The 24,569-nt window shown below is 28.6% G+C and overlaps 6 protein-coding genes across 9 annotated transcripts; 3 read left to right on the top strand and 3 right to left on the bottom strand.

The window, feature by feature from the left end:
- Nucleotides 1-671: 671 nt before the first annotated feature.
- On the top strand, nucleotides 672-2,123 carry LOC108555948 (uncharacterized protein C14orf80 homolog). The gene is made up of 5 exons (XM_017911839.1): nucleotides 672-794; nucleotides 894-978; nucleotides 1,070-1,281; nucleotides 1,353-1,694; nucleotides 1,773-2,123. The coding sequence occupies exons 1-5, from the start codon at nucleotides 672-674 to the stop codon at nucleotides 2,121-2,123; spliced, it is 1,113 nt and encodes a 370-aa protein (XP_017767328.1).
- Nucleotides 2,124-2,215: 92 nt separating this feature from the next.
- LOC108556029 (ninjurin-1) lies at nucleotides 2,216-2,913 on the bottom strand. The gene has a single exon (XM_017911941.1). The coding sequence runs from the start codon at nucleotides 2,883-2,885 to the stop codon at nucleotides 2,229-2,231; it is 657 nt and encodes a 218-aa protein (XP_017767430.1). The 5' UTR covers nucleotides 2,886-2,913; the 3' UTR covers nucleotides 2,216-2,228.
- Nucleotides 2,914-4,793: 1,880 nt separating this feature from the next.
- On the top strand, nucleotides 4,794-5,873 carry LOC108556051 (uncharacterized). The gene has a single exon (XM_017911965.1). The coding sequence runs from the start codon at nucleotides 4,794-4,796 to the stop codon at nucleotides 5,871-5,873; it is 1,080 nt and encodes a 359-aa protein (XP_017767454.1).
- A 205-nt stretch (nucleotides 5,874-6,078) lies between these two features.
- Nucleotides 6,079-8,437, bottom strand: LOC108555947 (potassium/sodium hyperpolarization-activated cyclic nucleotide-gated channel 1). Its single transcript, XM_017911838.1, has 9 exons — nucleotides 8,387-8,437; nucleotides 8,026-8,264; nucleotides 7,747-7,962; nucleotides 7,505-7,667; nucleotides 7,306-7,439; nucleotides 7,055-7,242; nucleotides 6,784-6,989; nucleotides 6,448-6,657; nucleotides 6,079-6,366 (listed from the first exon to the last, which is right to left on the bottom strand). Exons 1-9 carry the CDS (start codon nucleotides 8,435-8,437, stop codon nucleotides 6,079-6,081), a joined length of 1,695 nt encoding a protein of 564 aa, XP_017767327.1.
- A 543-nt stretch (nucleotides 8,438-8,980) lies between these two features.
- Nucleotides 8,981-11,938, top strand: LOC108556025 (F-box/LRR-repeat protein 13). The gene is made up of 6 exons (XM_017911935.1): nucleotides 8,981-9,056; nucleotides 9,396-9,671; nucleotides 9,752-10,762; nucleotides 11,011-11,406; nucleotides 11,477-11,620; nucleotides 11,686-11,938. The coding sequence occupies exons 1-6, from the start codon at nucleotides 8,982-8,984 to the stop codon at nucleotides 11,902-11,904; spliced, it is 2,121 nt and encodes a 706-aa protein (XP_017767424.1). The 5' UTR covers nucleotide 8,981; the 3' UTR covers nucleotides 11,905-11,938.
- Nucleotides 11,939-14,851: 2,913 nt separating this feature from the next.
- LOC108555967 (heat shock factor protein) lies at nucleotides 14,852-24,222 on the bottom strand. Of its 4 annotated transcripts, none has more exons than XM_017911857.1 (12): nucleotides 24,014-24,222; nucleotides 23,056-23,164; nucleotides 22,835-22,959; nucleotides 22,428-22,763; nucleotides 22,258-22,340; nucleotides 21,997-22,185; nucleotides 21,388-21,450; nucleotides 19,512-20,051; nucleotides 18,263-18,368; nucleotides 18,111-18,204; nucleotides 17,785-18,029; nucleotides 14,852-15,373 (listed from the first exon to the last, which is right to left on the bottom strand). In XM_017911857.1, the coding sequence occupies exons 1-11, from the start codon at nucleotides 24,116-24,118 to the stop codon at nucleotides 17,800-17,802; spliced, it is 1,980 nt and encodes a 659-aa protein (XP_017767346.1). In that variant the 5' UTR covers nucleotides 24,119-24,222; the 3' UTR covers nucleotides 14,852-15,373; nucleotides 17,785-17,799. The 4 variants fall into 4 exon arrangements, with proteins under 4 accessions (XP_017767346.1, XP_017767345.1, XP_017767347.1 ...); XM_017911856.1 differs by lacking the exon at nucleotides 14,852-15,373 and adding an exon at nucleotides 17,222-17,469; XM_017911858.1 differs by lacking the exon at nucleotides 14,852-15,373 and adding an exon at nucleotides 17,222-17,469 and having other exon boundaries at nucleotides 19,524-20,051.
- Nucleotides 24,223-24,569: the final 347 nt, after the last annotated feature.

Below are 24,569 nucleotides of genomic sequence, written 5' to 3'. Positions count from 1 at the left end.
CAAGCTAATATGTTAGTTTTCTGGATGACATATTCAAATTTTTTTTTATAGTAAAATCTTTTATTATTTACCTTAAATATGAAAGAAAATTAAATAAAGAATACAAAATTTAGGACAGGAAGTAATTAATTACATATATACATATATGTAATTCAAAACGAATGATATTTTGTTCATTTAAAAAAAATGGTGCGTCCTGATGTGAATAAAAGTGTCTCTATCTTAATTATTGTCACTTGTGTAATTAAAATCGTACGCTTAAATATAATAAATCGTAAAATTAACAGTTATCCGTATTTGTCGTAAAAATTCTAAAGTTTTAACCACCTGTTAATAGACTCTGGTGGTTTTCTTTGTTTTCAGAAACCTTCATGTACCAGTCAACCGGTTCTTAACTCTAACAATACCATTTTGGAGAACAATGACAGGTATTTAAAGCATTGTAAAGGAAACACATGGAATTACGCTAAGACGTTTACTCAGAGCAGTAATAGAATTTCAGGAAACATTGAAGTTTTATATTAAGGAAAATTGGCTTTTACGAAAATTGAATTTTCTGAAGAATTAATCAGTATTTGAATTAGCTTCAGAGCATAAATATAAAACGTGTGTGAAATCACGTGAACTATAGTCTGTGTACGTGAAATGACTGTTCAATTAAAATTTTAATAATGTCCGATATAAAAAGTGTTTTATCTTTATTATGTCAGCATTTAAATTTATCGATTAATGTTGCAATGAAACCTGAGTATTTTAGGTTGGGAAAATTCAATGATGCCGTGGACGAAAATGTCGTGAGTGTTATGCACGGTATCGCATAACCTTTATGTAATGTTACATATTTTAATATCTATAAAATAAGAAATTTTAATTCATAATTTTTTTTATATTAGACTATAATGTTTTGGAAAGCATTGAATATATTGAGCTATTTTGCTGTAAAAGAAAAACAAATTGAAATTAATTTTGAACAATATGGTAAATTTCTTTGATTTTATAGATTTTTAATTTAAAAATTAATATTATTTAATTTAATTTAAAGGTATTCATAAGATTGATCTCTTTTTAGATATAATTTTGGCTACCAAATTATGTTTTGCATATTTACAATATCCAGCAATAGAGTTTTATGCTTTAAGTGAACAGAATAAATATAACAGACCTTTATTATTAGCATTTGCATGGCTTCTTGGAACACAGACTGCCCTGAATACCATCATTCGGATAAATCTATCTAATAGTGTATTAGGAAGAGAATGTTCACACTCAAATAGCTTAAAAGTAATTAGTTAAACATAAATAAAGTTAAAATATCAATTAAGAGATTTATTTACAACTTAAATATTTTTTAGGAGAAAGAAATAGAGTATAATGTACCTGAGTCACTCGCTGCACAAATAGACAGTGTATTGTACTTAAATGGTAAAGTAAATTACAATATAAAAGAGATATCTGAATTGTTTTCTGAGAGATCCAAGTTAGTAAGCAAAGTTCATGCTGCAAGTATTAAAGTTAGTGGTTTACCACATCTAAATGTGTCAGAAGCAGCACTGATAAAACGTATTTCAACCACAAATAAAGATGCATATACTAATGAAGATGAAAAACATATAAAGGAATTATCCACTATTGCTCGCTTGTTAAATATACATATGAAATGGTTGAAAAAAGAACATATATTTTTTGAATGGATGGTAAATAATAGGAATTTGATATTAAGTTTACATACTTTTTTTTTATAAAACATAGTATATTGATAATAAAAATTACAGGTAACTGTTGTTCATGAACACAATAAATCACTGAATACTAGTTTAGAAGATATAGATTGGGATGAGATTTCAAAATTTATTTCCTTATTACAATGCACGATACGAGAAAAGCTTGAAACTTTGTCATCTAAAGAGGAATCTATGAATTTTCAAGCTTCTAAATCCACATGTACTTCGCGTTTGTTGTGGGTTCAAGACACTAACACAGAAATGGATGGTTGGATAACAAAAATTTCTGCTGAACTAAATAAGAAAACAGAAGATTTAACTAAAAAAAAGGAAAAACTTTCTGAAAAGTTAGAAGAAATTTTGCAATCAATCCCCTGTTGTGTTCAAGTTTCATTTTCATAATAAAATAAAAGTCTATATCTCCTCTTATAATTATTTAAATACATTAAACTTATGATATAAAACAATTATTTCTTATCAGTTTATAACACTATTTCACTAATAACTTTAGGCTGTTACAGCTGCTGTTGACACTTGATCAACAACGCCGAACGATGAGATAAAAACATTAAAAATCGTCACTAAAAATATACCAATTACTGTCCAATTATTAGCTCGATCAGCCTTGCACATTTGATCATCATCCTTAACGTTGTACCTACTATTCAAAATCAATCCTATTCCCACGGCAATTTGTAACAACAAACTGGAACCTATTAGTACTAAAGCTGGATAAAAATATGGATGCCTCCCGTCAGTTTGCAAAACGTACCGCAATTGATTCGCATTAGCAGACAAAAGAGCCAAATCCATCATTCCTTGTGCGAGCGTTTTCTTGTGCTGATAAACATTCACGTCAGGTATTGTTTGAAGAGGTGCTTGCGCTAAAAATGGAGTTCGTGGGGTTTCCGATATTCCCAATTCACTTGGTGAAAAGTCATTGTCTATTCGAGAATCGAACGATATCGGGAAATTTGTAGTCGATTCAAGATGGTCGACATCAGGATCAACACTTTGTTGTGGTTTATTTGTATTGTCAGTCTCGGCAATAGAACTAGAACGTGATCTAAAGTTCACTTCCGTTGGTTTAGATATCGGTGGTTTTTCATCACTAATCTCGTCCATGTAAATGATTTCATCACTTTTATTCTTTTCTTGACTCATAATTTAATAACTTTTTATCCCAAGCACTGTCAATATAATTTTAATATTTTTCATATAATATAGTAAACATATCCAAGAGCACGTTTCAGAAATATCTTATAACTGGTCTCATGGAGGTTCCAAAAACAATTTCTTCCTTTTATTCTCTTCTTCGTAATTCCTTTAAAATGTACAAGACAAGAACAGATCAGGTACAAATTAGGATTTCAAGAACGAAAATCTGCGGTTTGTATTATCTATCCTCCTTGAATCTTAACACGATATACGTTATTTTACGTACGTACAGTTTTCTTCTTTGAACAATAAGTTCTTCTGTCCTAGGGAAAGCTACGACTGAGCGCGCTTAATCCAAACCAACTTATTTGACAGCTGCGTTTTAATAGAATGCAACACTCCTTTCAACAGATCGTTACCAGCTGAATCATGTCCGTTCATATAATGTCATGAAACCGTCACGTTTTTCTCGGATAATGGATTTACCACTTTCCTCAAGGTTACTGTTTACTGTAATTGACCATTTAGTAGCACTTTATATTGAGTCACTTCACCATTTACTATACTATTTAGAGTTATTAACGAGTCCTTGAAAGCAGAACGAAAGTCGAATAAAATCGATAATCACTTTTTGTTTTATTAAACGTAACCAGTACTTAACACAATTTTACAATCTGTCGTTCACAATTTGTTTTTTAACCGAATATTTTTCTTTAATCAGGTTCTCTATCGAACATAATTTAACGTTGGTGGAGGAGAAAGCAGTGCTTTAAGCTTTACGTGTTGCGTGCTACTGCCACGTGTTTTCTCGAGTTCATTTAAAAACGCGCTCTTCGTGCTTTATGTCAAGGCACCCGCAGGAGAAGGGGAATGGCATTGCTCCAATGGGAACTTGCGTGATCATCAATATGCAGCTATAAATAATATGTAAATCTTGTCTACAGAATAAGCGGAACACGACACTATACATAATTTGCAAGCAGGATACGGACAGTCTTTTTTGTTTAGGTATTAACATAAACTGTTTCAAGTTAATAATGCACGGATAAATATTCTATATAAAAGATGGGTGTAAAACTAAATTCTTGAATTTGTACGTTCATTAACTTCACTCGAAAAATACGATATTCAATGCAAGTACTCAGAAAAGAACGTTCCAAATCCGTAATACCGCGTAGAGGAAAGTATAAAGCACATTCACTGTACTTCCCCGTCGTCATTGGTGATTCCCGACTCGACCATAACGAATCTGTTAGTACATGCACGTTCATGATTATATTGTGTAACGATACGAAGAATTGCAGACTGCATCAGGAAGTTCTCTGATCGCGTGAATACATCTAACGTGCGCCTATTTGAGTAGTATTATAATACTTCACCATGTAAAGTAATCTCTGTATACGATCTTTGTATTTCTAAGAAATAATACAGCTAGATTCAGACATTCTAAACTTAAAATAGCTAAATAGTTTTATAATTAAAGATTGTAATTAGATAATACAATTGAATGTTTACCGTAAAATGTCCTTTAAATCGTCTTTGATTTAAAGATTCATTTTCATGATATTCTATAAATTCTAAAATTATCTGGGCCAAGACTCGATGTATAACTATGTAGAGCACCGTGGTTATCGAGCTGCCCCGTTGTCAAGTAAACAAATGTCCTCGTTAATTTTAAGGTAGGAAGTAGCATTCCTACAGTTGCTAATCTAAGTTAAGCACTAGTAGATGTACTCTTTGTAATGAATTTCCCAACATCTAAATAAATCTGTAAATTCTTTTGTTAACAATTGTTGCTTAAGTAATTTATCTGAATTTAGTTTCATGTTAAAAGATTGACTTTTACTTGAGTACTATTTATAAGCTTTTATTCAATTTATCAAAAGAAGAACAAGGAAATGAAAACCAAAAAATATGAAGACTCAAAAGTGTTGCGTTCACTGTCCAGGAAAATTAGTTCCTCCAGGAAGCAACGAGTCACACGAATGCTGTCAGCCACGATATATTTCGGGAAATTTAAGAATATCTTCCTTGAACAAGCATATACCAGACTGTTCCAGAAAAAGGGATGTCAAGGAAAGTCTCGTAGAACCACTACCAGAGAATCGATTATCTTGTTACGATCATTTTGCAACAGCAAAGAAGCTTCACGCGGAGAATTTGATGCACCAACCACTTCCGGATAAAGTTGCAGACTGTGTTTTCAAGAATGTAAAACCAGGAGAGATTCCTAATGAACATCTATCGGAGAAGTGCTGCAAGCAAGAAGTTGAAGGTCATTCTATGAAACTAAATAAGCGTTATGGACCAGTTTTAGGTTGCAAGGCGCCCAAAACGAAGATAGATCTAGCCATTTGTTGGGAAACCCCTATCAATCCAGTTTATGAACCACCTAGACCTACGCATATCGATGGCACAGAAGGTGGACTTGCGCCAGCTATATTTACTCTTGTTCAACATAATTCTAACTCTAGAGCTTCCGTTTGTTCCGAAACTGCAAAAAATAAGAACGAGTCCCTTTCCCAGCGAAATCAGAAATGTAAATCACAAGAAGATTTAAATTATTCAGGAAATGAAAATAAAAAAAATGACAACAAAAATATGAAGTCTCGTGATTGTCCCTGCAATAAGTTAAACGGAGTGGACATTTCAAGTAAAAATCAAGGTCAAGAACAATCAAGAAGATCTTTCAGGAAATGTGTAGCCTGCGAAACGAAGAATACTAAAGATGATCCTAGATTGATTAGATCAGCTGTTGGATTGGCATTAGGCACCGAAAAGACTATAAATGGTCAAAGAGATGGAAGTAAATCGACTATACCGAGACCAAAGACACCTTTTGCTAGAAAATCCTTTTGCATTGACACTTTGACTCCTCCTTTTAGTATTACTAACGGATGCAGGAATATTGACTTTCCAGAACATTGGAGACTTATGTCAGTTTATCAACAGTCCTATAGGAACCCATACAGAAGGAGAATATATCGCTGTTAGATTGTATAAGGTAAATTAAGATGAATTGAATGTCATATTTTAATCTGTTAAAAAATGACCATCTTAATATCGTGCAAAAAGGGAAATGTAACGAATTAAAACCCATATTTAAATTTTAATTGTAATTTGGATCATTGAAAAAGTACTTAACTTTTAAGTTCTAGTCACATTGAAGTAGACGAAGTTTCCTCGATTATTAACAATTTTATAATCTTTTGCTCTTTATGCTACTTATATTAATATATTGTGGTGAGGTAGAGATTCCTAAATCCTGCGCTGAATCTAAAAGTAAACTTTTATGTAAATGTTCAAGAGCAACATTTTGTAAACGATTCAAGAGATCAGGATATGGTGATATGAATCTTCGGAAATTGTCGCGATGTAGCACAATGATCTCACAAGTTTCCACCGCAATTACAGTTGCTATTCTATGCTCGCTGTCCATCACTAAGGCGATCTCTCCGAAATAACTTCCGTCTTCTAAGTGACAAACCTTTACGTTTTGTTTACAAGATAGAAAATATGAGAAAGGAACGTACATTAGCCGAGAAAGCTACGTTAACATTAACATTACTTCTTTTCCCACAGCAGTGTAAACAGCTACGGTACCGCAAGAAATGAAATACAGAGCTTCACCTTGAGTGCCAGCTTTAACGATCTCATCGCCTGACATATAGATCTCGGAGCGTAATGAACTTGTTAACTGTACTATTACTGTTTCAGGTAAATGTTTAAATAATTCCACGCTATTAACAAACCTCAAATAATTATGCAAAATGAGCTCCTAGAAGGTAAATCCTTTTTGTTAAATACCTGATTACATTCCAATTTTTCATATAAGACGTTAAAAAAGCTAGTGATTTAAATAATTTTATATTTTTATTGTAAAAATTATTAAGATTGAACGAACCTCTCGCAAATATGGTGAAACTTCTTCTATGATTTTCTTGTTCCTCTCGAAACTCTTTTTGTTGCGATAGTGATAGAACGTTAATAAGCGGCGTTGTAAAGCATACGGAAGCTCCTTATATCGCATGTATTCCTGTAATTGCTGTATTACCTTCAGGTGGCGCTTGATAGTTATATGAAACGTTGTTATCAGCTGAGAAAATTGTGCTATAAAAGAAATTATTATCATTCTTTTGTTTAAGAATAGTATGGGTAATGTTGATAAACGCTACTTAATAAAAATATAACACCGAGGAATCCTATAACCGTTAAAATTAAATTTAGTATAATGTCTTCTTGTGTCTTCATGTCTAAATAATGAGCAGATCGTGCAAAAGCAACAATCGCACGATGCAAGCACACCAGGTATTTCTTTATTTTCGTTTCCTTGCTTTGAAAGTATGACGATTTGATCCAAGACCTGAATATAAAGTTCCAAATTTGTTATTGTAGAAATAAAATTGAACGAACTGAAAATACTGACTCATTACTTAAGGTGTTTAATATTTTTACAGACATGGGAACGTAATATTCCAAACAGGCAGCCCAATGCACGCATATTATAATAACCATGCATGTTTCTAGAATTTTGTACGACTGAAAACTCATTCTGTATACCTAAAATTACAAAATCATATTAGTACATTATTTTCTTATCGCAATTATTAATGGAAAGAACTAACATCGTGAAGTCTGCGAGAATAAACAATAATATTGCGAACTCTTAATATTTTCATCATATTTAAAGTCGTGCAGTACCACATCGAGTTAGGTATAATATAATCGATAATTCCTATGGGTAATACAGTCAAAATATCTATTAGAAAATAACTCTGTAAGTATTTCCTGTTTAAAAGATAAAAACATCGATTACCATTAATAATATATGGTACCGACAATTATTATTATTGAGAAATTAAGGTACCTTGCTACTATTATAGGATCAAGAACAGTAACTTTCGTCCCATAATCATAGTAACCGGTGAAAAACCATACGATAATATCACATAAAAACACTATATTCATTGTGTCGTTGATCATATGCCAGTTCTTATGTTTCTCGAAATAAAACGTGATAGATACTGGAGTGACTAGAAGGGCTACTATTGTAAACACAGTCATTAATGATTCCCAAATGATCCTACGAAAATTAAAATTGTGCTTTAATTTAAAAAATTATAAAAAGGCAGAATCTAAAGTTAACCTGAACGAGCTAAATGGATGTATCATATAACGGTGTGATTTAAGGTGTCTTAAAATTTCATAATTCATTGCAGTTGTACTTTTAAGACACCAGCGAGTCAAAGGGTGCTTTCTAGATAAAGTACGTTGCTTTAAAAACCAACGACTCAATTTATCCAAAATCGTGTCTCCTTTCCTAATATTCATTATTTCATCTTCTTCTTGTGGTTGTTCGCACACATGTTGGATAACCGGAATACGCTACATAATATAAGAAATAGATGTCTTTTGTTATATTATATATATTAATAAATGATCAGATTTAAACGTTGTAATGTTTATAGTATTATAAATATTTAGAAATTTCAAAACATTCAATTTACCTCCACATCTGGCGCTTCTGAAAAATGGGGTACATATGCCATTAACTCCATCCAGCTGATTTGTTGTTTTGACAGATCAGCTGATCAGTAGATACATATGTCGGCAACGAAATGTTCTCTATTAATACGTTACGTGATTAAAAATTGTGTATTAATTAACACAAATTAGTGAATATATAAATATGAAATATGCAATCTTTGTTAAATATTATATTACGGATTATTAACATATATATTTTTATGAAAATAAATAGAAAACTATTGTATATTTGTACAATACCTAAATTCGAGGATTGTATGTAAAAGTAAACAGTATGATAATTAATAGCATCAAAGTAAAATTAATAATGAAAAACGTTTTGTAATAAGTATTATCTGTTATACGGCAAATCAGAACTGTTATATTTATGGCATGATTTTAGTATGCGCGAAAAGCACGTGACTATCGTAGAAACAGCTGTAACACACCTGAGCAATGATTTGATTGTTGTACGAATATTTAATATAAAATCTCAAATTAAAATCTGGATTTCCGGTTAGGTGTATATTTATTAAAACGTGACAATTTGATACATTATTTTATTGTGTTTTTGTTATGGCGATAATGTCTGACAACAAAACTCGTATAATTAATATATCAGAAACGGATAATTTTCAATTGCCTATAGATGTAAGTCTCTTATTATTATTTATATTTAAATATTGAAGTTTTATATTTTTACTTAAGTTATTTCGTGATTTACATTTTTTCTTTGTACCATAAATATTATGCAAAATAAACAATTCGTTGATAACCTAATTGAAAATATTTACTTACAAACACTGCTATTAATAATTTACAAATAGATTAAATAATTTATTTTAACATTTTCATATTTTTTTTTTATTTTTATGATAACATTTATGGGACAAAGTACTTTTTATTTCTTGAAGGATAATTTCAAGTTACATCATATTCTGTGTTTACTTTGGAAATCTAAATTTATTAGTAAATTTATTTTAATTTTAGGTCATTATACACATATTATCATATCTGTCTACATCTGATAGAATGTCAGCAGGACTAGTTAATCAAATATGGCATGAAGCATCTCTTGCTATGAAGTTTCTAGATCAAGAAAAATTGGTTCTTGGTCGACCACGTACAGATAATTTAAATGAAGTTATAGAAATCTTACAACATTCTACAAGACCATTTTATCACTTTGTTTTTAGAGAAGTAGAGTTAAAACGGAATATGCCAATTTGGGATCAATATGGACCTTATATGAAAAGTCTAGTATTGGTAAATTTACTTCAATTAAATACACAATATTATTTTATTAAAGAAAGAATTTTTTTTTAATTCTATATATTAATTTCCAGTTTTGTTGTGATCTAAGTGAAAAAACACTTGTTGAAATTCTTAAGTGCTGCAAATCTTTGAAGATATTATGCATTAATGCTTGTAGAGAATGCCTAATGTCTGGCAGACTTTTAGAAGATGAGAATGATATAAAAGAACTTTCAGAAACATTAAAAAATGTCCAAGAACTTAGCCTTGGTGATAACCGTTTCCTGAGTGATGCTCTATTTAATAGATTAGTTGCCATTTGTCAAAACTTGGAGTCTTTGAGTCTCATGGGTTGTCAAATATCATTTCATTGTGGATTATATAAAAAATTTTATCCTCAAAATATCACTTTATCAGATGCTTCAAAATCAGTACTGACTTTTTTGAACACATTACAGTACCTTAGGCAACAAGCACATAAATTGAAACATTTAAATTTTGGTTATACATTAATTGATGGAACTGCTTTAGCTACTCTATCAGCTTTGCCAGATTTGAAACTAGAATCTTTGTTGTTACGAAGCTGCTATCAGTTAACTATGGAAGGGATTAAAGGATTGATACAGTATCAAACTTGTTTAAAGGTCCTTGATATTAGCTTTTGTGTGCGTATTACAGATGTCAGTTTACTCTATATTTGTAAAAATTTGACAAGATTAGAAACACTTAGATTAAAACGATGTCGTGCAGTAACTGATACGGGTATAATGTATATTCAGTTACTAAAAAATTTAAAAGAACTTGACATTTCGGGAAATGAACAACTTACTAGTGATTCTATTACCCGTGGTCTTTGTTCTGATTGTAATATAAATGATGATAACATGCAACAAGATATTGATTCTGAAAACATAAATTTTGTTTCTTCAGAAAAGAATCATATTATAGAAGAAATAATAAGAAAAGAAAACATGCTAATATTGTCAGTAAGTGCATTGCATCTTCATGAAGAATCAGTTGAATGCATATCTAAGGCTTTTCCTAATTTAAGGCAACTTGAACTTAGCTACTGTTCTACTGGTGTTACTGACAAAACAATACAGGTATGTAGAAATTGTTTTATTGTAATTATTTTTTAATTCAATGTCATAGGTAGTTTATAAAAAGGTATTTATTTATATAAAAAAATATGATATTATAAGGAATGATAGTTGATTTCTTGATAGATTTTATGCTGATTATTTTCCTGAACTTTCAGGAATTGCTAAAACTTAAGAGAGTTGCTGTAAATCATAAATTTTTATACCAGTGATGATGCTCATGAATATAAAAGTAAGTTTATCTTTTATAGATGATATTCAAGGAGCTTGTACATTTGCAAACATTAAAAATTAGCAGTTGTGATATCAGTGATATTGGCTTAACGGGTATGGATACTGGTAACAATGAGTATGGCGAAAAAATACAAGTTGTACATAAACCAGAATTTACAGAATCCAGGCTAAGAATCAGTTTACGCTCAAGGGCTGAAGAAGAAATAGTACGTGACGCTAATCGAAAGCGAGAGATTATGCAGCTTTGTGAAATTGTATCTGGGCCTTATAAACCTTTTTTCGGATTCTCTTTGATTAGGCTTAAATGCCTCCAAGAACTTGATCTTTTCGGATGTAATAATATTACCGATATCAGTTTAAAACACGCATTCGCTTTCCCAGAATTAAGAACCTTAAACTTAAGTCAGTGTCAAGTAAGTATTGATATTTAATACATACATTACAAATATTTTTGCATCTAATTCAAATTATTTTTTATTACAGGTTACACACGTTGGTTTGGATTATTTATCAAGAAATAATCCAGCAATCGAATACTTAAATTTAAACCGTTGTTATAAAATATCGGATATTGGTATATCATATCTCGCACAAAGATTGCATAGATTGAAGCGACTTCTCATACAGGTAGTTTGATAATGAAAAACAAATAAATATTTTTAAAATATACGCTGATTTTTCGTTTTTCATAGGGATGTTCACAACTCACGGATCAATCCCTTAATTCTATTAAACTATATTGCAAAAATTTGCATTACCTAGATACACGTTATTGTCGGGAAATGACAGCAGCATGTCTTGAAAGCTTGACACATTTGTATGTTGATTGGCATAAAAATGATGTTTCTGCAGAAAATGATATAATACCACCACCTGCTCCACCTTTACCATCATTACCATCTTTACCATAGAGACGGCTTCAATATTTTCTTTCGCATTTTAAGGACAGGGTAAGGGAAAATTGAAGTATTATTTTAGAAGTTGATTATAAATATATTATGTGATAGGAAAATCTTATTAATTAATTTGAAAGCAAATTACATGTACAAAAATTTTCAAATATTTAAAGAAATTTGTGTAGAAATTTTTAATTCGGTATAATTTAAATATCTATTATATTGAATATTTGACAATGATTGCAATGCCTTTTTGGAGGAACCTGTATTAAAGTTTAAGATACTAAACAATTTGAATATATCACAAAAAATTTATTAAGTACCATTTAATATAAAGTATAAAATAATCAAATGTGCATATTTATAAAATATTGTGTAATAATGCAGTTTTAATTACGTGCAATAAAGCAACCAAAATGTAATGTGAAGAACACAATTTTTCATTAATTTTTAAATATTTAAATAGTAATCAATACTATTACTTAATCTATCACAAGTTTATTTACGATTTTATAATGAATTTTATTCTGCTTTACAGTACAATGTAACTGACATTACAGTAATTATTACAGAAATGATAAAAATAATAATTATGTACAAAATTTTATATGTATTTTTAGGATTCATTGCTTTCCTGATATTCATACTTCAGTAATTGTCAAAAATCAAAATTATGAACTTAAGAATCTTTGTACATTAAATCAAGAAATTTAATAAAGATTTCCTTTGAATAGATATTATTAGAAATAGTTGTAATTAGAAATAGTGAAAGTATTTCCAAATAAATCTATCTATACAGATTAACTTCACACATATAGTACAAAACAATATTAGTGACTATTGTACTAGAATTTAAATTGAAGTATTTTTGTCAAAACGCTGCCATTAAAAAAATGATAAACATAAATATAATGTAATAAATCTTTTCATACATAATATAGGATGTTTCATGAAAGCTTACTATCTAGATTATATTGATATTGTAATATAAAAAATATTGTTCAAGTACAGGTAATTGCTCTTTTCAACACATTGTTCAGAATATTACTATTCAAACATGTTGCAATATATACTTTGATAATATATCCATCTGAGATTTTCATATTCTTTTAAACAGCATAATATTTGTTCTAAGTTTCGCAAATGTTGTACAGTACTGTACCATTTGTACAACATATTTATATAAAGATAGATTGATTCAGCCAGGATATATAATAAGATTATATAAACAATGATCTAAATTTTATTTAAAAACAAACAAATTTAACATTATTTTTAATGATAGTTAATAGTTAATCTATGTTGAATAAGGTAATTTCGACGAAAATTGTAGCTTTCAATGATATTATCATGTTTTTAATTGATTGTTGGTTTTTTAAATGTATATATCAATCACGTGGTGACGTTAGTTATAGGCAGCAGAATAAAGTCAATTTCCATTTGTGATATATTAAAAATAAGAGTATGGGTATTGAATTTACAACATAGATGTAAATGAATAAAAATTGTGAACTTTTTTTTCTTAATATTTTTCTTTTGATATTTAGATACGTTTTAATTTATCCTTTAATCCTATTGTAATTAATATTTTATAATTAATAGCAAAACACGCAATTCATACCTAGTAAACGAGAAATCGTCACTTGTGATGAACTCGATACTACCCTTTTGTACAAAATTGGATACCTACAAACAGTGTAGTATCAACTATACTTTTGTACAAGATACATTCTTTTGATTTTTTACACTCTGACCTGTAGTTAATTTTTCCATAATTAAATGAATAATTATTAGTTGATGCAATTTCTAAAGTGCATGTATATAATAATCAAATCACAAATAGTTATATTCTGATTTAATTATTCAAAATAGTCGATCTTTCATATTAATAAAAAGAGAAATTAAAAAAATAACTCATAGAAGATCAATGGTAATTTTCTTTGATAAGTATACAGAACAAAAAGATTGCTAAAGTTTTTAACATATTACATTGTAAATTAATTAAAACATTTAATAGTTAGAAAAAAAGAAAAGAAAATTCTGATGTTAACACATAGATTAATAATGTAAATGTGTGTTAAATCTGAGAGATTATAAAATATGTAGAAATTCTTTTCAAGATATGAAAAGGAAAAGTAAGAAACATAAATGTATGGTTGACACTTCACTGTACATGGAATTATATAACATACGCTAACTTCTTTATAAATTTGTAATGCAATACAAACTGTTTATCTTGGCAAATGAATATAAAAAATTCTACTTATTACTAAATTAAAATAATATGTTAATCTGGCAAAAAAAATTATAGTATACTATTTTGTTTATATTATTTTCTGATATACACAAACTCAAATTATCAATTCTTCTTTTAAAGAGTTAATACTAAGATTTCAGTGTTTTGCAAAAGCTCATAGTTGATATTTATGTTTAAACTACCTACTGCATAAAAATAACTGAACAAACATAATTTTTATTTTAAATTGCAAATAAAAAAATGGTGTTTCTTTATACAGTAAAAATATAAATTAATCGTTTAATTAAGTATTCTGATTATACAAATACTCTGAATATCTACTTTATACTATTATTCCCTTTCATTTTTTAATTTACTTGAAAAATTTATTAAGGATATATTCTGATTAATGTTATTAAATTCACAGTTTTTGATATGCTGAAGATGAAACTTGAAATACTTAAAAAAAATTAAATATAAGTGTAATACAACATAAGGGCAGCGACAGTACTGTAGTATTTGGACACTGAAATCTTAGATTGTGTTATCATGTTTTACCTTCATTTAAATTTTGTACCGTATTGAAAGAACAGTTACGGAAAAATATGATGGCATTATTAAATAAATTTTATACCTTTAACACGCTTTCATTTTTTGCATATATATATATATATAGATTTATATATACATATATTTGTGTATGTTCTGGCATACACTTTGCTCCACGTAAAATTAATTAATTTATATTCTAATACTGTGTACACACACACTATGTAAAAAAATTGTTACTCTTTAGGTGATGGATATTTTTAGAAAACATCCTACTACATCTCTTTATCGATGCAACAATCCTGCGTGATTATATACAAATTGGTGAAAATGGAAATTGTAGTCCTTTCTTAATGCATATATGACGCGTGCATTCTCATTTTTTAAACGCTACGTATTTTTTTTAACAACATTTCGAGGAATACGCTTTTTTCATTCGCATAGTTTTTATTATCATCGACGTGAAGATAAAGTGTTCCTTCCAATCCCTAGATTTATATCGTTTGGTTCTTTACGTTGTTTACTTTCATCTTCAAGGAATTTTAAGCACGAATCACTGTGTACATCTCTTTAATTCTTTCTATCGTTCCCTCCATATACTAAACTTGTTATAGCGCTCACAGTAGTATCGCATTCGTTAATTAAAACGAAGATATTACCAATAAGGTAATTAAAAATCCAGCAGTCTTTCCTCCAAGGCTAAAATAAAAAAATAATTATATATATTTATGAATAGAAAAAGTGGAAGTCTATAAATACTAGTAGTAGCCTTAGTTAGTGGACGAATTTCTTCAATCTTCTTTATTTTATTCAAAAAAAATTTTTTTTTAATTAAAAATATTCTTCAGCATGCTTGGAAGAACAAAAAAGGAATTTTAAGATTAAATACTGCTAATAAATATGTATAAAATACAATTTCGTTACATGTATAAAATACGTCATGGAAATATTGATGAACTGTACAATATCGGATAATACCTTTACTTAAGTGTAATTGAAATATCAACGATCCGTCCACAGATTTTTCCTACAGATTTCACTTTTTAATAGGTATAGATAATTTGTGTTTTGCTTTTGGTTAATTTTAGCCTGATAAAGAATATTTTTTTTGTTAAGCTAAATAGATAAAATAACGAAGTATCCAATTGCTGCAGAATAATTAGCTGAAAACATATGGAACTAGTTTTGTTAGTATAAAAATTTGCTTTCAAATTCGAAGAAATTTTTTAACAAAAATCGTAAATAACAAATTATAGTGTTTCAGTGATACATTTGAAATAAACATAACATAAAAAAAGAAAAGATCCGTATTTTTTGGTAATCAGCAATAATTTATGAATTATAACTTGTAGATCAAATAAATTTTAAGATGTAAGAGTATGTATCAACATATGTACAATCACTGCAAATTTAGGTAAATAGTAATGCAAAAAAGAATTGAAAAAGCATTCACATATTTATTTTAGAAGTATTTAATTAAATATAATCAGTTTTACCATGTGCTTTTAAAACAAAGGAATATTATAATCACAAATAATACTTATGACCTGTATAAAAAACAAATTGTTTCAAGCATGTAATTTTCTAATATAGAAAATAAAGTAGACTATATTGTGTATTATAATAAGTACACATGTTTTTTTTATAATTCAAAAAGATTAAAACGATAATATGTTTATATTTTAATATAATCATAAAGGGTTTGATGCAACAAATTCATCATAAGTATTACAATATCATCGCAACCTAAGCGTGTATTTACGAACATAAGAAAAAATAAATATTGTTTTATGTACAATGAATCGACGTCTACAAATAAATATTAATTAATATTTTAAGCATGTTAACGTTGAGAGCTTTTATTATAAAAGTATAAAATTCGCTCGTGGCGTTTTTTTCTTTCCCTTACAGTATACCTTGATCTACAAGAGCAATGTGTATACATATAACTGCCCTTTCTTGTTGAAAGAATTCAGTACAAAAAATACGAATTTCGTATATACTTTTTTTTTTATTATTTACGTAGATGAATTTTCGTGCGAAACGACACTCAGTTTCCCATAAATAATAAGATCGCTAAAAATTACAAATGACAAAAATATACAGAAACCTAATTGATGCATTTAATAAGTTTTACTTTGCTGCATTTCTACGGTTTCTGTTCAAGTTGTTAAAAAAAATGCGCAATAAATATTACGATACTTTTTTGACATAAGTTACACAGGAACTTTAAGTTTGCATTGTACAATCTACAAGAAACGTTAGTCACTATAACGTGCTTGCGCATCTTTGTAATAAAAAAAATTATATTCGATGGAATTATATACATAAAAAAACGAAAAAAATATTTACAGTTATAAAATACATCGGTAAATGAATAATTTCACTCTCACATTTTTACCGATAGTGTAATAATATGTACTATGAATAGACATAACATTAAAGTTAATTCATAAAAAAAGTTACTGTAACAAACAAACTTTATCATCTTTCTATATATATCTATCTATATATATATAGCAGCAAATCCAGAGGATTTTATGCGCTCCAGTAGTTTTTAGTCATTTATTGTCCTCCATAAACCGATGGAATCATTGATCGCATATATCGAGACCGCATTCTCCTCAGGTATAAGTACTTTTGTCTGTACATTACAAGCTCGTTGCTTATTTGGTCATCAAAATACACCGAGAGCGACAGAGAGAGAGAGAGAGAAAGAGAGAGCATGCTCGTGATGATCCATCGAGAATAAAACATACTGAAACCAAAGCATTGGACGCAACAGTGATCTGAACCTGCAAAAAAATCTATCCTAAGACAATTTTTTTTTTTTGAAAGAGGTTGAACCTCGGAGGACAATCTCGACGTAAAAAATCGTAATTTGTTTCAACAAAGATGCGTTAAGTGACCAACTACCCGATAAACACTAATTTTTTTAATAGAACTTAAAATCACTAATAACTTAAAATTGATATATACCAAAAAATTGCATATTGTTAATGTATGGATAATTATTTTCTGTAACACAAGAATGAAAAATATTTCTTTACTTTTATTTTTAAACAAAATGATTGCTTATTAAATGTATTAAAGATCAATATAGGACTTACCATAGGAATGAGACTTTACGATGAAGTATTTACATCATTCGTTAATGAATTGAGGAGTGAAACTTTGTTATCCTCCAAATCGAGGGGATCCGAGTTATAAAGACTGGTTGTAGCTGTATCACCCGCTGTGCTCGTTACAGGAGATGCGGCATTCAAAAAAATGTCATCGTCAAAATCTAACAAGTTTGGAGTAGGATTGTATGCCATAAGTTCACCACCACCTGTTCCATTAATGTTTTCTGTAACTACAAACAAATTAAAATATACATACAGTTATATTTTCAACAATATTTAAAGTATTATGAATCGCAATATACAAATTTTACCATTAGTGTGATCATCCTCTTCTTTTTCAGAATGTGGATTTAATTCTGGATTAACTGGCATACCAAACGACATTGGATCATCTGCTCCAAATAACTGAAAACATACATTAATTAATAAACAGAAAACTTTTCATAAATTCTTTAACACTTACACCCAAGAGTGTATTTGCGTCGATGCTATAACCCTCGCCTCGTAGAATATCACGGAGATTGTCCAATTCTGTTTGCATTGATTCAAGATGATTATCCATTTCCTCCCTATACAGAATTATTCAAAGTAGATCAAAATGTAAAAAAACACTGAAATTTATCCACACTTTATGGACCAAAAAGCAAAAGCGATGTAAATCCTTTCAATATTCACCCTGAAACGTACAATCTTTCTATTTGTTTGAATGACTCCACAAGCAGATTAATATACTTTATCCTTTCTTTATTAAATTAAATATTTCATTATGTTAATACTAATAATGACTGTAATAATAAAATAAAACAATAACTATTTGAAGCAGAATAAAAGTTAGTAATTGTTTTATGACTACTGCTTGTGCAATCAAGTAATAAAGAAATTCACAAGAAAGAGATTGGTTGCATACTTTTTTTTAGTCTTATCCAATATTAATAAAACATTGGCAATATTGCAGTGTTCGATTTTAAAAACGTTTTGTATCAATAATTTTAAACAATGCAGTAGTCTATATTGAGAAATATTCAAACCAAATTGACCTTTGAAAACCAGGGAACAAGACAAATAATAGAACAACAAATGTATCATATGATAAACTGCATAACCAAGGATCTAATAATTATAACACTACAATTACCAAATATATTTAATATATATGTATATATAAGGTAAAAATAATTTTATATATCACATCTCAAAAATCTAACTTACAACTTCTTTGATTAAAGAGAGAAATTATTTTGAATAAAATAAATTATACAAATATAGATCCAATTAATACAAACATAATTTAATATCTAAATCTATATTAATAAAATTTTGTTCTATTCGGAATAAAGCTCTATTAAGATTAAGAGAAGCTGAACACTAGATTTTTGCTGCTTTTGAAATTAAATAAACATGTAAAAATTAATAAAAAAAAAATTGTAATAATTTGGAAAATATGAAAAAGATGATACCAAGGAATCCTTTACTCTTCAGGTTCTATGGAATATTGTGAAATCCCTAGATCAAAGGCAACCTTTTAGAAATCTAATAAAAAGTCATATGTTATTATTAGTGAAGTGTTATTATTTGAAACCTCTCAGATTGTAATGCAAATAGAGATAAATTGGTTGGTTCCCACCTCTGTCTTCTGATTAAGAATTTCCATTATAAATAAATGGAATGTGCTGCATTCAACATTTTTTACCCATGATCTGTGTTGAACTTACATTGATCCTAACCTGTAAGTAGCATCAGACATGCCAGAGGGAATGATGCAACTCAAAGATAAATGTTTTGTATTGCTTGTGCCTTCTCCATTGCAGTTGATTTTATCCTGCTCCGAACGTTTTTCTGCGCCATTTGTGTAAGAATCTCTTCTGTTATTCTGTTCTGTGTTAGCGTCTACTTTCTTAAATTGATCAAACGCAATATCATTTTCGCTTGTTTCAGAATTTCCATTATTCTCACTAAATTCAGTGTTCTCATTATTCTCAACATCTTCGTTAATGATTTCCGGTACTATCAAAATGTCTTCAAGTTTCACCAAAGTTGGATCATTATCTTGAACATCTTCCTCCATGTCTGTTGTATCCAAATCGAGCTCCTGTTCTGTATCGGTAGTTTTATTCATATTAGCAGCCATTGCTGCAAGTTTTGAGCTACGCACAGTCGCTACAGGTATTGGCTTCGAAACTGGTTTATTTTCCAGCAAAGCGATCGTCACTGGCGAACCCTCTAATGGCATTTCAAGCACATGTGTTTCTTCCCTAAAAAAGTGAGATAAGCAGTTGCCAATCTTCGTTTTCTTGAGTTTTTAGAATCGTTGCTGTGCCATAATCTGCTTTTAAACACATTCTTGACTACATTTCTGATTGATGGAAGTATTGCAAGAGCATACACAGATGAATTTAAAGCATTATACAAGAACATGCTTCTAATATAATATTAGTCAGTTTTTAATACATAGTAATATAAATTTTTGTAAAGAAATCTACATAACAAAGAGGAAAACAGACTAGTATAGTAAAGTGGTGCATATATGTGAAATATATATGAACAAGAAAGTTAAAGAATGATTGTTACTTTCTAAGAAAAATTAATATTGCTTAATTTTGATAATATAAAAAATTTGGAAAAGTATTTTAAATATACTCATTCCTTTATATTTCACCATATAAATCATTTCTGTGATTTAAAATATAAATATGGTCAATTTAGTTTGATTTTTTTTCAAAAACCACTTATAATATTAAAAAATTGATTTTAATAAAAACTACTTGCATGATCTGAAGATCATATAGAATTATATTTATCATACGTACCAAATACAAGTATAAACGAAGTATTATATATATAAATTTTAAAAGAACAATCATGCATGGAATAAATTTCAAGATGTATTAACAATACATATTTTGAGACATATTTTGCAAATTCTATGTAGGCTGTGAGAATGTAAATACTTTATATAGATTAAAATAATCTTTCATGCACATGTATATATATATATATATATATGTATATATGCCTATATTTGGATGACAAAGATGAAAAATGAATTTCACAATGTATTTTATATAATAAAATAAATTAAGGTTTATCATAAAATTAACTACAACAATTAATATACCAACAAATATACTCAGAGGCATAAGTAATACATAAATAAAAAAAAAAGACTAATATTAATATGAAATGATGTTGCTAATGACAGTACTGTATGGTAAACAATATTGGAATTAAATACAAGTAATTCAACCAAGGATTAACAAGACTTCTCTTATAAAAGTAACAAGCTACCAAATCAATATTTTCGAGACTTTAACTTTCTTTAAATCTGTTTTAATTCTTTGAAATTATATTTAACATAAAGTTTGAAAAAAAAAGCAACTACTGATAGTTGAAAGACTGGCAGACTAAGGAAAAGTCCTTTTAGTACCAACTATTTGAATAAGAAACGCTTTCAAAAAAGAATATTATCGCAATATTGCCGAACGTTCATGCAAAAAAATGAAAGTAAGCAAAATTGCGATACTGTTTAAAAATAATTTCTAGAGAAGTATGAACACCAACACCAAATGACGACAAGAGAAAAATGTTAACCTCGGTTCTTCTCCATTCTCCGTTGATGGGATCAAAATTTTGACCGGCACCTTGTTTTTCCTCCTGGCAATATTTAAATTGCAATGATATGAATAATAATAAAAAACGAATTAATCTTATGAACTATGAAAAAGAAATCATTTATCAAATTTCCCTGATCAATGTTTTAAATGGCTATAATTAAATTGTGATATATACACGTGCAATTTAATTTTAGTATTAAATGTCATTAATGAAGTTATTGTAGTATATGTTTGAAAAGATTATAATCTATGCCCCTGTGTTTTTCATTGAAGCAAATAGAATATAAATTTTAATTTCACAAAGTTAATTATTTAAAACATTCCATGCATGGAGAATAATTGGAATGTGTAAAAAATGTTATAATTGTCTTTTTCATTATTTTCCTAGACTCAATAAAAAAAAGAAGCAAAATGGAAACGTGAAATTACTTCTTTATAAGATTACAAATATTGATATTTACTTGTGTTTATCATGCAAAATTCCATCTTCTAATTCCAAAATTGAAAGATTGTACATGACGTATACGTCACTTATGTCAATGGGCAAATTCATGATTAGAATAATATGATAATTTATTTAACTTACTTCTTTTTACCCTTACATCCACGTTTTTTCTTAGTGTCAATTTCTTGTGGATTAACAAGTTGCATATCATCTTGTAATTGAACAGAATCATCAATTAAATGAACTGTTTCCATATTGTTATCTTCTATTATTGATGTGTTATTATGTTCTGGGCTTTCAATAGCTGGATTTGGATGTCCTTCTAACATTCTAAACATGAAGAAAGATAATTATTTTATGTCAATAAAAATAATTAAATTTATGATGGAGCATACTACATACTCTGCAACAATGTATGCTGATTCCAAATCTGGTTCTGATGCATCAAGCTCGTGAATTACAGGCCCTGCAGGAGATGCTTGTGACTGAAAATAAAAGTGTAATTTATCTAATATATATGAATGTACCTTAAAGAATTAAGTACGAATATTTAATAAAATATATATAATTACCTTTGATAATTTCGGCTGTTTACTACGTTGACGATTAGAATCGTCGATCATTAATGGGTATCTTCTTTTAACAGACAGACCACCACTTCTTGAAGGCTGTACCAAAGTAACTAGAAAGTGTATAAGCTTATTAACAATTTGCTGTTGCTTCAGATGCTTTTGTCTGAGCATTGCTAATTCTCTCCATAATGCTTCATTCTCCCTTTTCATGGCTCCAAGCCTTGAATCTAAATGTTCTTGACGACCTCTCATACTTCTCACTTCAGTAAGCATTTTATTCATTAATTCTGGTTTAATGGGTGTAAGTGCTGGATCTTGTCCTTTACTAGATGCAATCTAAAAAATTATGATAAATATATAAATATTTTTAATTTATAAAAACTTCATATAGTTATGAAAGTACTTACTTTTCTTTTAATGTGCTCTACAAGATATGGATGTCCTTTACAAAAGAACTGATGTGCAAATTCCATTTCATCTCTATCACATTTTAAACCACCAAGTTCAACAGATACCTTTTTGTGAAAACCATCTTGAAAATATATGTACATATTTAATAAACAATACGATACCAGTATATGTAATATTAAATTAATACATACATTAAATGTTATATATTATTACTTACACATATTTAATTGCCTGACAAAGCTGGCCATGTTATTGTGTTTGTAATAATGTGGTAATAATTCTCTAGCAAATTGTGCTTGATTTCTAATGAAGAAACTTCTTCCATTCTAAAATAAATAACTAACATATAATAATCTTTCTTTTAAATAATTTACAAGGTATTAACATTTTTTATGGTTAAAGCATATTATAACATATAATAGATACCATAAAAGTAAAATAATCATATAACATATATATTATACCGCATTTGCACACAAATATTAACATTTATTGTAATGTATATAAAATGTATTATTTAAACTATTTTATGAAACATATAGTATATTAAAGATTAAAGCAAAGACAAAAAAGCAATGAAAATTTAACATGTATCTTTAATAACTAGAACAATCTTCATATAAATGATATTTTAATACAACATTAATATAAATAAAATATTTAAAATATAAAGAAATTTAAAGTTGAATATTCATTTCATTACTAGAAATTGTTCATGTTAAATAATTTATAGAAATGTATAAGTTTTAAAAAGATAATTACAAGTATCTTATAAGAAGTATTTATTTAAATATTACTTTGCGATTAATATGTATCGTTGTTGCAAAAACTACTCATTCACGATTTATACAATTTATTCAAATCAAATTTGTGATATTCAATAAAAAAAAAAGCATGATTATTAAAATAATACAATATATAATTGTCCCAGTAAAAACGGAATAAATTATAGCGATGTTGGATGCATGCGAAATATAGGTTGTGTACGTAAAAATGTATACTGTGGAGGTCAACGTTTAACTTACGTTTAACTCGTTTATTCATACGACATTAGAATTATGAATAATTAATTGTCATCGTGGTAAAAAGTATTATGCGCTTCATTGGAACTTCTATCATATACTTTATATGAAAACGAAGGGATTATAAACGAATAACAAAATAAAAGTACTTACGGGTGACCAACAAATAAGGTCGTCAGTTTCAGGATCTTCAACCAATTTCCAAAGTTTGGCAAGAAATGCTGGTACACTTGTACCTAATTCCGGAATTGTATGCATTTCAGCGTCAATGTGCTTTAATTTCAATGTGCAATAATTGCTCAACTTTTGATCTTGATTTCTGATGAAAAAAATCTTCACATCTCACGACAATGGCTGACCGCTGACGATGTTATTCTGCTAGTAGTACTTACAGGTGGGGAGAGAGGGGGAAATATTTTAATGGGGGGAGAATGACCGCTTTTCATTTAAGATTGCAACGCTATGTAGTATTAGCGATAAACAAACGCCATTGGTCTTTTCCTTTGGAGCTTAGATTCAGCCAGTGAACGAGTTTAAAATCCGATAAGCTTATTTTTGATTGAAAATGGCCTTTATAATTATCTTTCAATAGCATTTCATAAAACAATTAAGATAAAGATAAAAGATAATTTTAAATGAAAGCGCGTAACATCGAAATAACATTTTTTCTTTTTTTTAAATATAAGATTTTGTAACAAATATTACACAA

The sequence above is a fragment of the Eufriesea mexicana genome, unplaced genomic scaffold (genome assembly GCF_001483705.2).
Source record: "Eufriesea mexicana isolate 0111107269 unplaced genomic scaffold, ASM148370v2 scaffold294, whole genome shotgun sequence".
In the NCBI taxonomy this organism is placed as follows: Eukaryota; Metazoa; Arthropoda; class Insecta; order Hymenoptera; family Apidae; genus Eufriesea; species Eufriesea mexicana.
This window is presented reverse-complemented; position numbering and strand designations above follow the sequence as displayed.

What these genes read in the sequence shown, in the direction of transcription:
- LOC108556025 (XM_017911935.1), top strand. Translation starts at nt 8,982, where the DNA reads ATGGCGATAATGTCTGACAACAAAACTCGTATAATTAATATATCAGAA. An exon ending in ATTTTCAATTGCCTATAGAT is followed by an intron (nt 9,057 to 9,395) that starts GTAAGTCTCTTA and finishes TTTTAATTTTAG; the next exon opens with GTCATTATACACATATTATC. An exon ending in TTACTGACAAAACAATACAG is followed by an intron (nt 10,763 to 11,010) that starts GTATGTAGAAAT and finishes TATCTTTTATAG; the next exon opens with ATGATATTCAAGGAGCTTGT.
- LOC108555967 (XM_017911857.1), bottom strand. Translation starts at nt 24,118, where the DNA reads ATGCATACAATTCCGGAATTAGGTACAAGTGTACCAGCATTTCTTGCC. An exon ending in TAGAGCACATTAAAAGAAAA is followed by an intron (nt 22,764 to 22,834) that starts GTAAGTACTTTC and finishes ATAATTTTTTAG; the next exon opens with ATTGCATCTAGTAAAGGACA. An exon ending in AGAGGATGATCACACTAATG is followed by an intron (nt 18,030 to 18,110) that starts GTAAAATTTGTA and finishes ATTTGTTTGTAG; the next exon opens with TTACAGAAAACATTAATGGA.
- LOC108556051 (XM_017911965.1), top strand. Translation starts at nt 4,794, where the DNA reads ATGAAGACTCAAAAGTGTTGCGTTCACTGTCCAGGAAAATTAGTTCCT.
- LOC108555948 (XM_017911839.1), top strand. Translation starts at nt 672, where the DNA reads ATGTCCGATATAAAAAGTGTTTTATCTTTATTATGTCAGCATTTAAAT. An exon ending in AATTAATTTTGAACAATATG is followed by an intron (nt 979 to 1,069) that starts GTAAATTTCTTT and finishes ATCTCTTTTTAG; the next exon opens with ATATAATTTTGGCTACCAAA. An exon ending in ATATATTTTTTGAATGGATG is followed by an intron (nt 1,695 to 1,772) that starts GTAAATAATAGG and finishes TAAAAATTACAG; the next exon opens with GTAACTGTTGTTCATGAACA.
- LOC108556029 (XM_017911941.1), bottom strand. Translation starts at nt 2,885, where the DNA reads ATGAGTCAAGAAAAGAATAAAAGTGATGAAATCATTTACATGGACGAG.
- LOC108555947 (XM_017911838.1), bottom strand. Translation starts at nt 8,437, where the DNA reads ATGGAGTTAATGGCATATGTACCCCATTTTTCAGAAGCGCCAGATGTG. An exon ending in GATCCTATAATAGTAGCAAG is followed by an intron (nt 7,668 to 7,746) that starts GTACCTTAATTT and finishes TCTTTTAAACAG; the next exon opens with GAAATACTTACAGAGTTATT. An exon ending in TTAAACACCTTAAGTAATGA is followed by an intron (nt 7,243 to 7,305) that starts GTCAGTATTTTC and finishes CTTTATATTCAG; the next exon opens with GTCTTGGATCAAATCGTCAT.